The 13,169-nt window shown below is 37.1% G+C and overlaps 1 protein-coding gene across 1 annotated transcript in view; it reads right to left on the bottom strand.

Moving 5' to 3' along the window:
• Nucleotides 1–13,169, bottom strand: part of ppfia4 (PTPRF interacting protein alpha 4) — a 123,816-nt gene that overhangs the window by 32,040 nt on the left and 78,607 nt on the right. Inside the window, exons 2-5 of the mRNA XM_016443653.1 lie at nt 5,430–5,531; nt 2,557–2,721; nt 1,758–1,831; nt 795–879 (exon numbers count right to left, since the gene is read on the bottom strand). Coding sequence (XP_016299139.1) covers nt 795–879; nt 1,758–1,831; nt 2,557–2,721; nt 5,430–5,531 — 426 coding nt within the window. The remainder of the gene's footprint in view (nt 1–794; nt 880–1,757; nt 1,832–2,556; nt 2,722–5,429; nt 5,532–13,169) is intronic.

The following is a 13,169-nucleotide window of genomic DNA, read 5'->3' on the forward strand; positions in this document are numbered from 1 at the left end:
TTTATTTATTTGTGAAAAATACTTCTTAAATAGTCATCTAAAGTATAAGTATGTTTATTTAACACATTTATTTTTTAATCCATTTTCAAATTATTTTTAAATTTCTTAAATATTAATTAAAATAAATACAATTATATCGTATTTATATCGGCCATCGGCCACCCTGCTTTCCAAGATATCGGTATCGGCATCGACTGTCAAAAAACCAATATCGGTCGACCACTAGCCATGATACATTTGTCAGGATTCTATTAGAAAAATTGTTTTATTTGAAATAGAAATCTTTTCTAACATTACAGATATTATTCTCTGTCACGTTTGATCAATTTAATGAATCCTTGCTGAATAAAAGTATTATTTCTCTCCAATAAATAAATAAATAAATCTTAATGACCCCAAAGTTTTAACAGTAGTTTACTTTGGCAAGACATTTGCATTGTGTCATAACCGAACATTATATTTTACAGAAATAATGTACAGAATGCCCCGTTAAAGATTTAGCTTTAAAAGGTCTTATCATTTATTTCGTTTTTACTATTTTCCTCCCTCCACTTATAATGTTAGTCATAATGTAGTTTTACTCTATATGGCTATTTTCAGTCTCTTTGATCCTTAAGTTCCACGAAAATGTCTTCGTGATATTACCCTTTAAATGTAAAACATTATTAGTAAGTAAATGTTTGTAGAAATGTACTTTAGAACGCTTTAGCACACAAGGCTATTTTAAGCACTATCCAAAATTTAAATATTCAAATTTATGCTAATCCAACTTAAAAGAACTACAGCACGTGTACCTTCCATGTAGGTTTAGAGCTGTCCATCCTGTCCACAGCATCCCCATCCGCCTGTCCATCCTTTCTCTGTCTCAACATGACCACCTAGATAAACAAAAACGCACCAAAGTCACTCTATAAAGGTTGTTTAATGTGTTAAACTAACCTACAGTACCACACAGCATTCATGCTACATTAAATGAGGCATAGCACATGATTACTGTTCACGAAGCACAGCAGAGGCAATGATGCACTTAATTTTTTTTTCCAATTGCACATTATGAAGATGTACATTTTGGGTGATAGTGTGATTTAATAGTGTTCCTTCTAATAGCATTTGAGCGCTGTTCCTGTCTTCTTAAGGCAGGCTAGGAGTCTTGTGGGAGATAAGATTATACGAACTGAGGAATTAACTTATCATTGTGCTTAAAAGCTGCATGTTATGAAGGTATTAATGAAATACTGGTGGGCCATTTGCATTTGAATCCTCGCATATCAGACCCACTGAATGTGTAAATTGGAGAAAGACAATTAAAATATGTACACGTTCATTTGCATGCCAGTATTTGGATGAAGGTATGTGATTTACATATTCACAAGGCTCTCTTTATTATAGCTCGTTTGTATTAGAGAATTAGAGGAGGCTGACGAGACACTGCTTCATAAGAATCCCTCAAAACCCTCTACTGTATGAGTGCAACATTCAAGACAGCTACAAAATAGAGTGAAGAATCCGCAGCGTTACAGTCTCTTTATCTCCAGTAAGAGGACAATACAATCAGGTTTGGGAGGAAGGGATGAAAGAAAGATTGTGTTTTAAGAGTTTTATGAACAGGCTGCGTGCATTTCCTGCATGGGTTGACAGCGGGGGGCAGGTGCTCATTGGACAGATGTTAATGAGATCAGCAAATCCATACCAGTGTGCATGCATACCTAAACACACGCGCACACACACACACACACACACACAAAAACGGCCGACCTTCCTGAGTGGCGGCTACCAGCTGTCCTTCTAATGTAGTCACCCTTTCAAGAGCCACCCGTAACCTTTCACGCACCTGTGCAAATGAAAAACAAAAAAGACTTTAATAGCCAAATTTACATGTGCCAACAAAGCCCTGTCAGCATTCATTCCAATTCCAGTCATGTGATTAACTACTAATGTTACATAGTCAGACTGACTTTGCATTAATGAAAAGCATTTATTTGTTTCTTTAAAATGTTACAAGTAGGGTTGCGAGATATATCAAAATAAAATCGATATCGCAGTATAGCTTAGTGCGATTGTCAAATTGGCTGTGATTTAATTAAATGTAAATTTATATTTACATTTACAGATGTAAATATTGGTACTTAGTATTAAAGTGAATTAAAATTAGATTTTTATTACCATATTATTGAAATATATTTCTTATTTTGTTCATTATTTTATAATAAGAATTATTTTATAGTCATATTGAATTGGTCAGAAACAGTGGGAATGTGGAATCAAAGTATGAACAAACATTTTTTTAAGTACTTTCCAAACCATTCAGCCCTAAAATTATTTCGCTCTTAAAAAAATGAATGAAAATCACTTAAAAATGTTTTTATTATTATTTTCTATGCAGATGCACTCTCCAACAAAATCACTCGAGTAATGATTCAACTATTTAAGTCATCCGGTGAAAATTCCTGTATTTTTCATATCGCAGGAAAACAAAATATACCAATGTCAGTTTTTTCCAATATCATGCAGCCCTAATTACAAGACAAAATGAATAAAAAAAAAAAAACCTCTCACTTTTTCATCCAGAGCTTTATGATGCTCGAAGAGCGATTTCAGAGCCTTGAGCACCTCCACCTCACTGGAAACCCCGGACGGCGGAGGAGCCTGCCTCTTCACCACAGTCATCCTCAGCGAACGCTCGTGACGTGACACCAGACACTCCAAGTGTTCCAAAAGAAGCTAAAGAACAGCAGAAACAAACAAGCACATGTTGACATATCTATCGACTATCATTCTGGATAATATGATTTCAATTGTGCTTCAGTTGTGATTACTGCTACTCATAAGCTCTGCATAGTAACATGTAATGGCCCAGTACATTTTCAGAATCACTCAAGAGTGAATATATAGTCAACTTTGGGTGCTTTACATTGGAAAAGCATGTTGTAAGCGAAACAAACTGGCACTGCGACAATAGATGGCCTGAGTTCATCTGGGCTGCTCACATACCGTACAAGCAAACCCCCTGAAGTGAGTCAAGTGTGGCCTAGGGGCTGAGAGAATCTACAAGCGAATCAACATCTTTTGCAACGTTCATGACAATGCAGCAGCATGAATCTAGCAATGGAGATATGCACACTTCCATTTCTCACCCGCATCATCTTAGCTGTGTGAACATCCTCTCCATTCACACAATCTCGCAGCATCGGCCGTGCCAGAAACATAAAGACCGCTGATGCGGCACAATGTATGGTGAAGCATTTACATAAACATTTACCCACAGACTAATTTTCGGGAGACCTAGTTGCTGACTATTAAAAATTAGTAGTCTTCCCCAGAACACACACTACCATTCAAAAGTCTGGGTTTGGTAACATTTTTTAAATGTATTTGAAAGTCTCTTATGCTCACTCAGGCTGCATTTATTTGATCAAAAATACTGTAAAAACAGTCATTTTATGGAATATAATTACAATTTAAAACAACTGTTTTCAATTTAGTTTCTATTTATTTTCAAATGTAATTTATTCTTGTGATGGCAAAGCTGAATTTTCAGCAGCCATTACTCAGTCTTTGGCATCACATGATCCTTCAGAAATCATTCTATGCTGATTTTGTGCTCAAGAAACATTTGTTATAGTTATCATACATATTTTCAGGATTCTTTGAAGAATAGAAAATTCAAAACAACAGCATTCATTTGAAATAGAAATCTTTTGCAACATTATAAATGTCTTTACTGTCACATTTTGATTCATTGTAAGGGATAGAAAATTCTGTCAATAATTACTCACCCTCATGTCGTGCATCTTCTGAACACAAATCCGAGAGCATTGCTCTCCATAGACAGCAATGCAACTATCACGTTCAAGGCCCAGAAAGGTAGTAAGGCAGGGCTCCAGACCAACTATTTTTACTAGGAGCACTGTAGCCCCTGACTGAACATTTTTAGGAGCACAAGCAGAACATTTAGGGGCACACCTTAAATCAGCCTGCAATGCAATCGTTCACATGCAAAATTTAATTTTTATGTAGAAAAGGTATATATTTTACTCTTAATAAATGTACCATTATCCTTCTATAGTCTTATATGAAACTGACCAACAACTTAAGTGATAATTTCAAAATATCAATTAAAAAGTATAAATGAATGACTAATACGCCTATAAGTGCTCCTCTGCTGCCATCTACAGGTTATAATGGTGATTTGATGTATTTTTAAAGTTTGTTCACCACAGTATATTTTGGTCATCCCAGTGAAATACTTTTCAGTCATTGAAAATTGCTTGAATTTGAATGAATAATGTAATAACATTCGACTATTACTGCCACAACATATGGTTATAGTGAGTGTTACTACTACTTCTGGTTTTCTACATCAGTGCCATTTGATCTGTTTATAACAGATTTCTGTGCAGAATTTGAATGCTTCTCAATAGATCTCACAGCAATCTTTACTCATTCTGTGGCGAATTCAAATGCTTCTCACTGGATCTCGCAACGCTGTGCAGTAACAGTGTTGCGAAATCAACTTTGGTTCCCGAGTAACGCTGTTTTAAGCTTGGACTATTTTGCTTGCGTCGCGGTCCGAGCTGATAAACCGTCCGCGCTGCGCAGCTCAAACGAGTAGCGGGATTTTGTTAACGCTTTTGTTTCGTTTGCCATTTGATGTATCTCATATGCAACAGAAATGCCAACGCGAGTTGAAGAACGCGGATGTCGCGCCAGTGGGACTGTTCACAAAATTTACTCTCACCGGCAGAAAAAATGGTGACAAAATGTGACCATTTGGTTGCAGTCTGGAGCCCTGTAGTAAGGATATCGATAAAAGAGTCTGTAATATCAGTGGTTCGACCTTAATTTTATGGAGCTACGAGAACACGTTTTGTGCAAAGAAAACAAAAATAATGACTTTATCCAACAATTTCTTCTCTTCCGTGTCAGTCTTCGACATTCACAAGAGTCACATGGACTATTTTAACGATGTCCTTACTACTGTACCTTTCTGGGCCTTGAACGTGGTTGTTCCATTGCTGTCTATGAAAGATCAGAAAGCTCTTGGATTTCATCAAAAATATCTTAATTTGTGTTCCAAAGATGAAAGGTCTTACGGGGTCGGAACGACATGAGGGTGAGTAATTAATGACAGAATTTTCATTTTGCTAAATGACCCAAAACTGACCTACAACTTTTGAACAGTAGTGGACATAATCCTAACAATAGCTGATTTATGCTAAAGATAATATTGAAAAGCACCACATTTACAGTTAAGAATTTTCACATTGCTCTGCAGCTACTTTTTCCATGACAGAAAAAGTATGATTTTTAGTTTTAAACCTTCACTTTTAGCAATCAAAACAAAATACTGGGACAAAACACAGCCGTCTGGACTGTACCGATTGTATTGGGATGTCCTGTCACTTTAACACACACAAACACATACTCACCCTGGTATTATTCCTCTCTGCTTTAAGCTCAGATATCTCCTCCTCTTTTTCTAGAAGCTGCTCTCGACACAAATTCAGCTCCTTAGTCAGGGTAGCAAACTCCTGAGAAGAGAGAAGAAAGGAGATGAATTCATTAATTTGACATAAAATAATGCACATTAATATGGTACGGTTACAGCAAACTAATACACAACACTCTTAATGTGGTTTGACAGGTTTGTTATTTTTATTCAGAACTATTCAAGTCTATACGGATCTGCTCACATAATGATAATAACTCATCCACAGACCTCGTTTATGCATTCTTTCATACAATACTGTTATTTACTGATTCATCTTTACAGTCTCCCCTAAATGGTACAAGAGACAACAAGAATGAATAGTCATGGCCCATAGAGCGCCAGAGGTACTAAAGCTTCAAAATCCTGTTCCCACAATTTCTGGTCTTTTGTTGACCAGGACCACACATTTTGAACACAGGACCACATAGATGGATATTGTACATTTTTAGATTCATACAGTATATGTCTCAGTCAGCCAGCACAAACACCAAGAAACCAGAACAGAAAATCTGTCATCATTTACTCACCCAAGTTTCTTTCTTCTCTTAACAAAAAGATGTCTTGCAAAAATGTTGGTAATCAAAAAAGTTGACGGCAGCCATATTTTTAATTATTATTTTTTTAACCATCATTCAAGCACCATCTTTTGTGCTCAACAGAAAAAAAAAGAAAAAAGAAAAAAACTCTGAAACAACTTGAATGATGACAATTTTTGTTTTTGGGTGAACTATCCCTTTAATAAAAACCTTGTAACTAGCCTGAGACTTCAAATCAATGACATGAAGCTATTATGGCACATGAGCCACTTTACACATTACATCCCACTAATATTAACAATTCTCTAGCAGCATGAAGGCAGCGACACTCTGATTTCGGCTTTCTGCCTGTCAGTCCCGCCGGCATCCGGACTGCAGTCTTGCGTGGCTAAATTGCTCTGTTCTCTGAAGTGCCCCGGCCGGGCCTCTGGCACTAGTCCCAGTTAACCCAGCTGTTCATCGCAGTCTTTTGGGAAACTTTCAGGGCACTGCTGAAGCATGTTAACACCCCCTCCTGTTTCAGCATACATGCATTCATACGCTCTTTAATTCAAGTGCACAAAATACTAGGGGCTGAAAAAAAAGTCACATGGATTTTCCACAGATGGTGAAATGGACAGAAGAACTGTCTATGCTGCGGCAACAGGGGGATATGAAATTCTTTTGCGATGGTGGAGTATTAACAATTCAAGGATGCATGTGGATGCGTTTTAAATCTTATAATGTCTTAAATAAAATAACCTCAGCTTTGAAAATAAATCACAAGGATTTACCACCCAGGATCACATGATCATAAATGCATTCTTAAAGGGATAGCCTAGTTCATGCAAAAATGAAAATTCTGACATTTACTTAGCCTCATTTCGTTCCAAAAGCATATGTCTTTCTTTCAACTGTGGAGCACAAAAAAAACGATATTTTGAAGAATGTCAAAATAAGTGATAAATAATGAACAAATGAAGAATTAGTTTTTTTTTTCTCTAATTGAATGCCAGTGGGGTCCAATGGCGTTGTTTTGGACCCCACTGACTTTCATTATGTGGACAAAAACACCTAAAAAAAATCTTACAGGTTTTGAATAACATGAGGATGAGTAGATGATGACAAAATTAATTTTTGGGTGGACTGTGTCTTTAATTAAACGTCACATCTTCCATATGGAAGCCTCACTTCTTTAAGCTGTCTTAATGACTCTTGATTTTTGTTAATCAAGAGATGACCACACTAACACTGAGTTTATATTAATAAACTATATTCAGGCTATTGGGTCAGTTATGATTCCCATGCTAAATGAAAACTTTCAAGGTCACACATTGTGTTAGTGTGCTGTTTTTCTGCTTTTTGAATAACACTGCTTGACTGAAACGTAGGGGCAGAAAGGACCGGGAGGGGAAAGAGGAAAAGGAAAATGGGTCAGTGCGTTCATTTGATTTTTTTCACAGGAGTGGAGGAATAGGCACGAAGCAAGTTCAAATCCACAAACAGATGTTGGATATTCCCACCTCTTTCAATCATTGCTCAAAAGATTTCCGTCTCAAACAAAACCCAACCATTTTTCTAATATAGCAGGACATGGCTGGGAAAAAAATAAATAAATAAAACTAAAAACATGTTGTATCAAAAAAAGCAATTCTATTTCAATCCACCATGGCTCCTCAATAAATGCTTGAGAATGAACAAACAGGAATTGAAAACATGTATTTGGTGTTCGTCATTAGAGATTGCTGTTTCAGTGCTCATTTCAATGGTAAATTGTGTCCCAACTCTAGAAGTAACACAAGAGGATTTTCTGTGCTGAGGTTTTGCATTTGAAACCCAGGATTATATTTGTATTGTGACTTGTGAGCGTGAAAAGCTGAAATCCCCCCAGTTAGTATTTGACTTACTTTCTCATTTAGAACTTTTGGCTCGGCATAAAATGTGGTTGCAACAAACTTTTCAGCTCACCCCAACAACTATTAATGCAACAAATCTTTGCAAGAATGGCATTTTAAACTGCAATGTGGCACAGATAGATAGGAAATCAGATTTTGGGTACTTTAAGTGGTTCTTAATTCGTTACATTTATTATATCAGATAATAAACACTTATATCTGATTCTTCTATTAATCCATAAATGTTCATAGTATACTGTGTAAATGTGGGATTAAATAACAAATAAATAAACAACAGTAAAATTCTACACTATTTTGCCTAATGATTATATTTAATGCTGTTACTAAATTATTAGTGCTTTTAAAAATGTACTTTAAATGAGTGTTAAAAAAATGGAAAGGAAATCTCAATGTAAAAATTGGGGAAATACAGTAATACAGTGCTTAATGAAATGCCTACTGTTAGCCAATAACCGATATGGTCGTGTGCTTACAATTCTCCTCTGCTCTCTGTATCGCGCGCACACACGCGGACGGAATCGCGGAATCTACTCATAAAAATGGAATTTACTGTATAACGCAGAATGTCACGGAATTTGTCAAACTTTAAATTAATTAATCAAAAGTAGGTGATTACACTTAAATACGGACTAGTATTTGTAAATATTAAGCCACAAAAAGACTATTTAAACATGAATCCTGCATGTTCTGTGTTAAGGAATGACGCAGACCTGCGGGTTTGTTTACTACACACATACTGAAGCACGTGGCGCTTGCGGTGATTTCAGAGTCTGCCGTCTCACTAAATGAGGACATAAATACATGAACAACATCTCCAGAACTGCTCTGAGAGTCACTTTACAGAGCATTTTACAGTTTCATTTGAGTAAAACTAGCCTCATATCACACAGACATTTAAAGGATTTGGTTTAATTTGAGAATTTGGTTTAATTAATTATTCAACCCAGAAAATCCAGAATCCAGAAAAACTAAAACGGAAAAAACTGAATTTGGAAAAAATATAAAATGGAATTTGGGAAAAAATAGGCCTAAAATGTATTTCATAGGGCCCTACACAGGTGAGTACAGTCCCACCAGCGGACAGAGAGCACATCGGAAAATATGTTGCGGGAAAATATGTCGAAAATATAACAGGTCATTATTATGGATATCCATCATGTAAAAACTACAGTGAAATTACAGTTGTGGGTTTTCATTAGGTGATAACGTATTAGGTGCGAGTGCTGTTCTGTATCTTTTTGTCTCATGAGAACACTATTTCTGCCAATTAGCTCTTAAAATACTGGATACAAACTTAATCCATTTTTTTTCTGTTAATTCTATTTGTTTTGAAGGCTATACAACACATTATTATAACATTTCTAAGGCAAAATATACGATTTCAAATCAAGACAGTGTTTTGCGCGGCAGCTAAACTCACTAAGGGGTTTCTAAAATGTCAAAACATCCTGCAAAATGTGAGGTTCTGATAAAAGAAAGAAAAATCCACAAAGTGTTGGCCAGCAGTGTGACCTTGTGAGGCGGTTGTCGGCAGGTGAGCAGTGTTGAGCTCAGACAGCTCCAGGGATTTCTCTGTTTGGTTGGTAAAAGTCTTGGGATTAAGGAATGGAAGGAATATTGCCAAATACAGCAGCGTTTCTGAGCACATGATTAAGTCATACTGCAGTCTGTATTACTACAAGCACCAACAGAAAAGACTCAAACACATATTATAGAGACTATTCAATATGCCAGAAAAGATTTCCACAGTATACTACAGAATTAACAGTATCATACGTGTTTAGAAACTGTTGCATGATTTGACACCTAACAAGGTTAGTAGATAAGTGATTCATGCTTCTTAAACAAGTCATATGACAGTGGAGCACATGCATAACTTTTAAACACTTGTTAAAACAGCTATTTATTTCTTCAGGGGTAAAACACTTCTAAAGGAACTTCTAGCGAACATATTTTGTAATGAGTACTTTGTTCTTGTGATGAAATATTAAAGACTTGGAATGCAAAATATACTGTAATATTACAAAAATCCAGTACTTAGGGTTGTCCGCAAACTCCACCAAGTTCTCTATAAACACTCCACAGATGCTCATCCTGACCTGCCACAAACAGCTTTAAACTATTTCCCGACCTCCTCCAGACATGCTTACAGTAAGCTGATTTCTCATAGTCTACCCCAAATTCATAACAATGTTGTTGTCTTATATATTAAATGGGTTTTGAATGAAGAAACATGTTGAAAATCAAGGACTGAGAAGAAAGGCCTCACAACTAACAGCAAACATCTGTTCGTCTTTAGCCGCTCTCTGTTGTTGACTGAGACAGATCAGTCAAGTCTTCTTGCTCACTGAGCACATTTACATGTGCAAAAAAAAGTTAATCACTAACAAAAATCAGCTCATTATATCAACCTCATTTTTTTTTACATAGACATGAATTGAACCAACAATGCAAGATAACTTGTTTTTGCTCCAGTCTTGATGTCACAATCAAATGTGAGCATATGTAATAAGGCTAAATGCAAAACTAAATCAGGATAAAGAGCAACAAATGTGTCCACTGGGTTTTTCGTACATCATTAGTGACCTTTCTACAATAAAATAATATAATGTTGGCTTAACCATAGCCAGTGTAAAATGTAAATTTAAATGTGCGTAAATGCACTCAATGAATACATAAATAAATTGTCAAAAAATTAAATAAATGTAAGGAAATTTTATATAATTCAATTAATAAATGTTAAACTGGAATCAATAACGTCACAACCTACATCACATAATTAAATTAAATGTCAACACATGAAGTGTTTCGAACTAAATAGAATTACGATGCAATTTTTTCTCCCATTAAATATTTCTATATAAATTTAGTTTACATAACTAGTCCACAGGTCAACTGACCTATAAATATTATGGGAACATTTTCTTATACCTAGCAAATAACTTGGAAATCATCATGATTTCTTTTAATAGAGAAAATAATCCAACATCTAACAGCAGTCTAATTGAATAAGTGAATATGTCTGGAGATGGGAGGAAAAACTGCTATTAGCTTTAATTAATCACCTCAGACTATCAGTGAGATGGCTATCTGGCACAATGCACAGACGGTCAGCTCATACTAGCAATCTATTCCATCTTCATTTTGCTCAGTGGGCGTCTGCTTCAGTTAGCTTGTTTACATACTGGAAAGCCTGTGAAATATGATAAATCGTTCCACAACCACATGGTCTATCCTTTCAATGTAGACCTTGTTAGAAAAGTGTGTAATTAAATAGGGCGATATAGATTGATTGCTGAATCTGAATCAACTGAATCAGTTCACTAAAATAGATTAAACCGATTCATGGAAATCAATAAAATTTCCCAAATAAAACACCACTTTAATAACTAAAGTTAAAATTTAAAGGCACTACTGAAACATCTTCACACGTACAAGGAGTCATCAATGACATAAAAATCATTGCAATACTCTTAATTTTGCCTAATTTCATTAGAATTACTTTGAATATATTTTGGATATATCATTTTAAACATCTTGTTGGTCCAGTGGGCATTCCAGAGTACAAAAAGCAGACTGAAACTGCTGGCTTGGTGTTGATGGGTTAGTAAGGCCTGATGTTGGTTTATTTCATACCACAGCTGCTGTCTTTGGCTCATCTTCCCCTTGGCCCAGTGCAAAGAGGGAATTGTTGGAAAATATGCAGAACCTGGTGCTTAATTAGCCGCTAATGGATTGATTCCTCTAAAACACGGCATCTCCTGTGGCATCAGACCGGATTAGGGCCATGCGCTCCAGGGCTGGAATCAGTCGGCAAGAGCACAGAGAAAGGCATGCGAGGTTTGGACAGCAGTGGCCTAAACGCTGGCAGGATGCCTGCGGGCACTAGAACAGGTGAAGTAAAGGCGAGGGGCTAGACTTTTAGAATGGCATTTAATGAGCTCATCTTAGTCCCAATGAATTCTGAATGACACTGCAGTGGGTCCATACTCGTATTGCATATATTTCAGATGATCAAGACACTTTAAAAATAATTCATTTTCAGACATCCTGCAAATTCACTACTCACTTCACCATCATTTCCTAAAGGGAATTTATTCTCAGCCTTTATAAAATCCAACTAAATCGTAAAAATGACCAGTTTCTGCCACTTAGTCTTTCACACATGGAAAGTAAACTCATGCCAGCTCAGTTATGACATGGCACAAATACGAAATGTGAAAAGAAAAGGCGAGAGTAAAGGCAGAGCAGTTAACGCTCAATCGACTGCTGGCAGCACAGATGGTTTCACTGACAAACTGATGTGAAAATTACACCAGTCACTCATCACTGCAGTATTTAAAGTAAAACATGCAAAATACGCACAGGAAATGTCACTTTCCTCCCTGATCAGTCAAATGTGGGCTAATGATAACCCTGACCTGACACAAAGACTTCCGTTCAGGTCAGGGTCACAGAAAAGTTATTAATCATTGCACCTGCTGAATACGTCACCAACTTAGTTTTCTGAAGGAGATGTAAACAGGAAGGCCGAAGGCATGGCGAGGGGGCGCAGCGTCTTGTTCACTCTCGGGGAACCATGGTTACATGCGTAACCCGAGATGTTTCCCTTCTAGGGAACGCCACGCTGTGCCCCCTAGGGGGCACATTGGGAAACGAAATCCAACCATGCTATGCCGAGGTGCGTGCCTGTCCACCTGGTGGGAGAGCACCAAGGAAGCGACAGACATACACCAAACCTTTCCTCAGAAAGGGGCCAGGCCACTGACGCCACGGTCCGCTCACATAACCTGGCAGAAATGGGGAAACCCGATTAGATCAAGGGGAACACCCCACCCAAGTTAAGAGCTATCCTCAGATAGCTATGCTATGTGAACAATACTAGCCTGGATACACAAGACCACTGAAGAGGCTAAACTAGAAAGCCTCTAGAGGAGCTCAAGAGATTGCCACTTAAAACTCAGGTAATGAGAGTAGCTGCTGAGCTAGAACACAGCTATCCCCAGATAACTATGTCCTAAAGGTCTTATGAAGGCTTGCAGACCAGAATAACAATACACACTAGATAGCCTTCCTGCAGAGCTGCCCAGACCACAGAGAGTGGGCTATCTACTTACAACCCTAGCAGGGGAGATAGCACTGTCTAGGCAAGGGCTCAAGGAGACCGCTACTTAAAGACCCTAAGAAGGGGAGCAGTCACTGAGCTAGCACATAGATATCCTCAGATAGCCAAGTACCTAGGAAAGG

Source organism: Sinocyclocheilus anshuiensis, unplaced genomic scaffold (assembly GCF_001515605.1).
Source record: "Sinocyclocheilus anshuiensis isolate Anshui unplaced genomic scaffold, SAMN03320099.WGS_v1.1 scaffold51, whole genome shotgun sequence".
NCBI classification, from domain to species: domain Eukaryota; kingdom Metazoa; phylum Chordata; class Actinopteri; order Cypriniformes; family Cyprinidae; genus Sinocyclocheilus; species Sinocyclocheilus anshuiensis.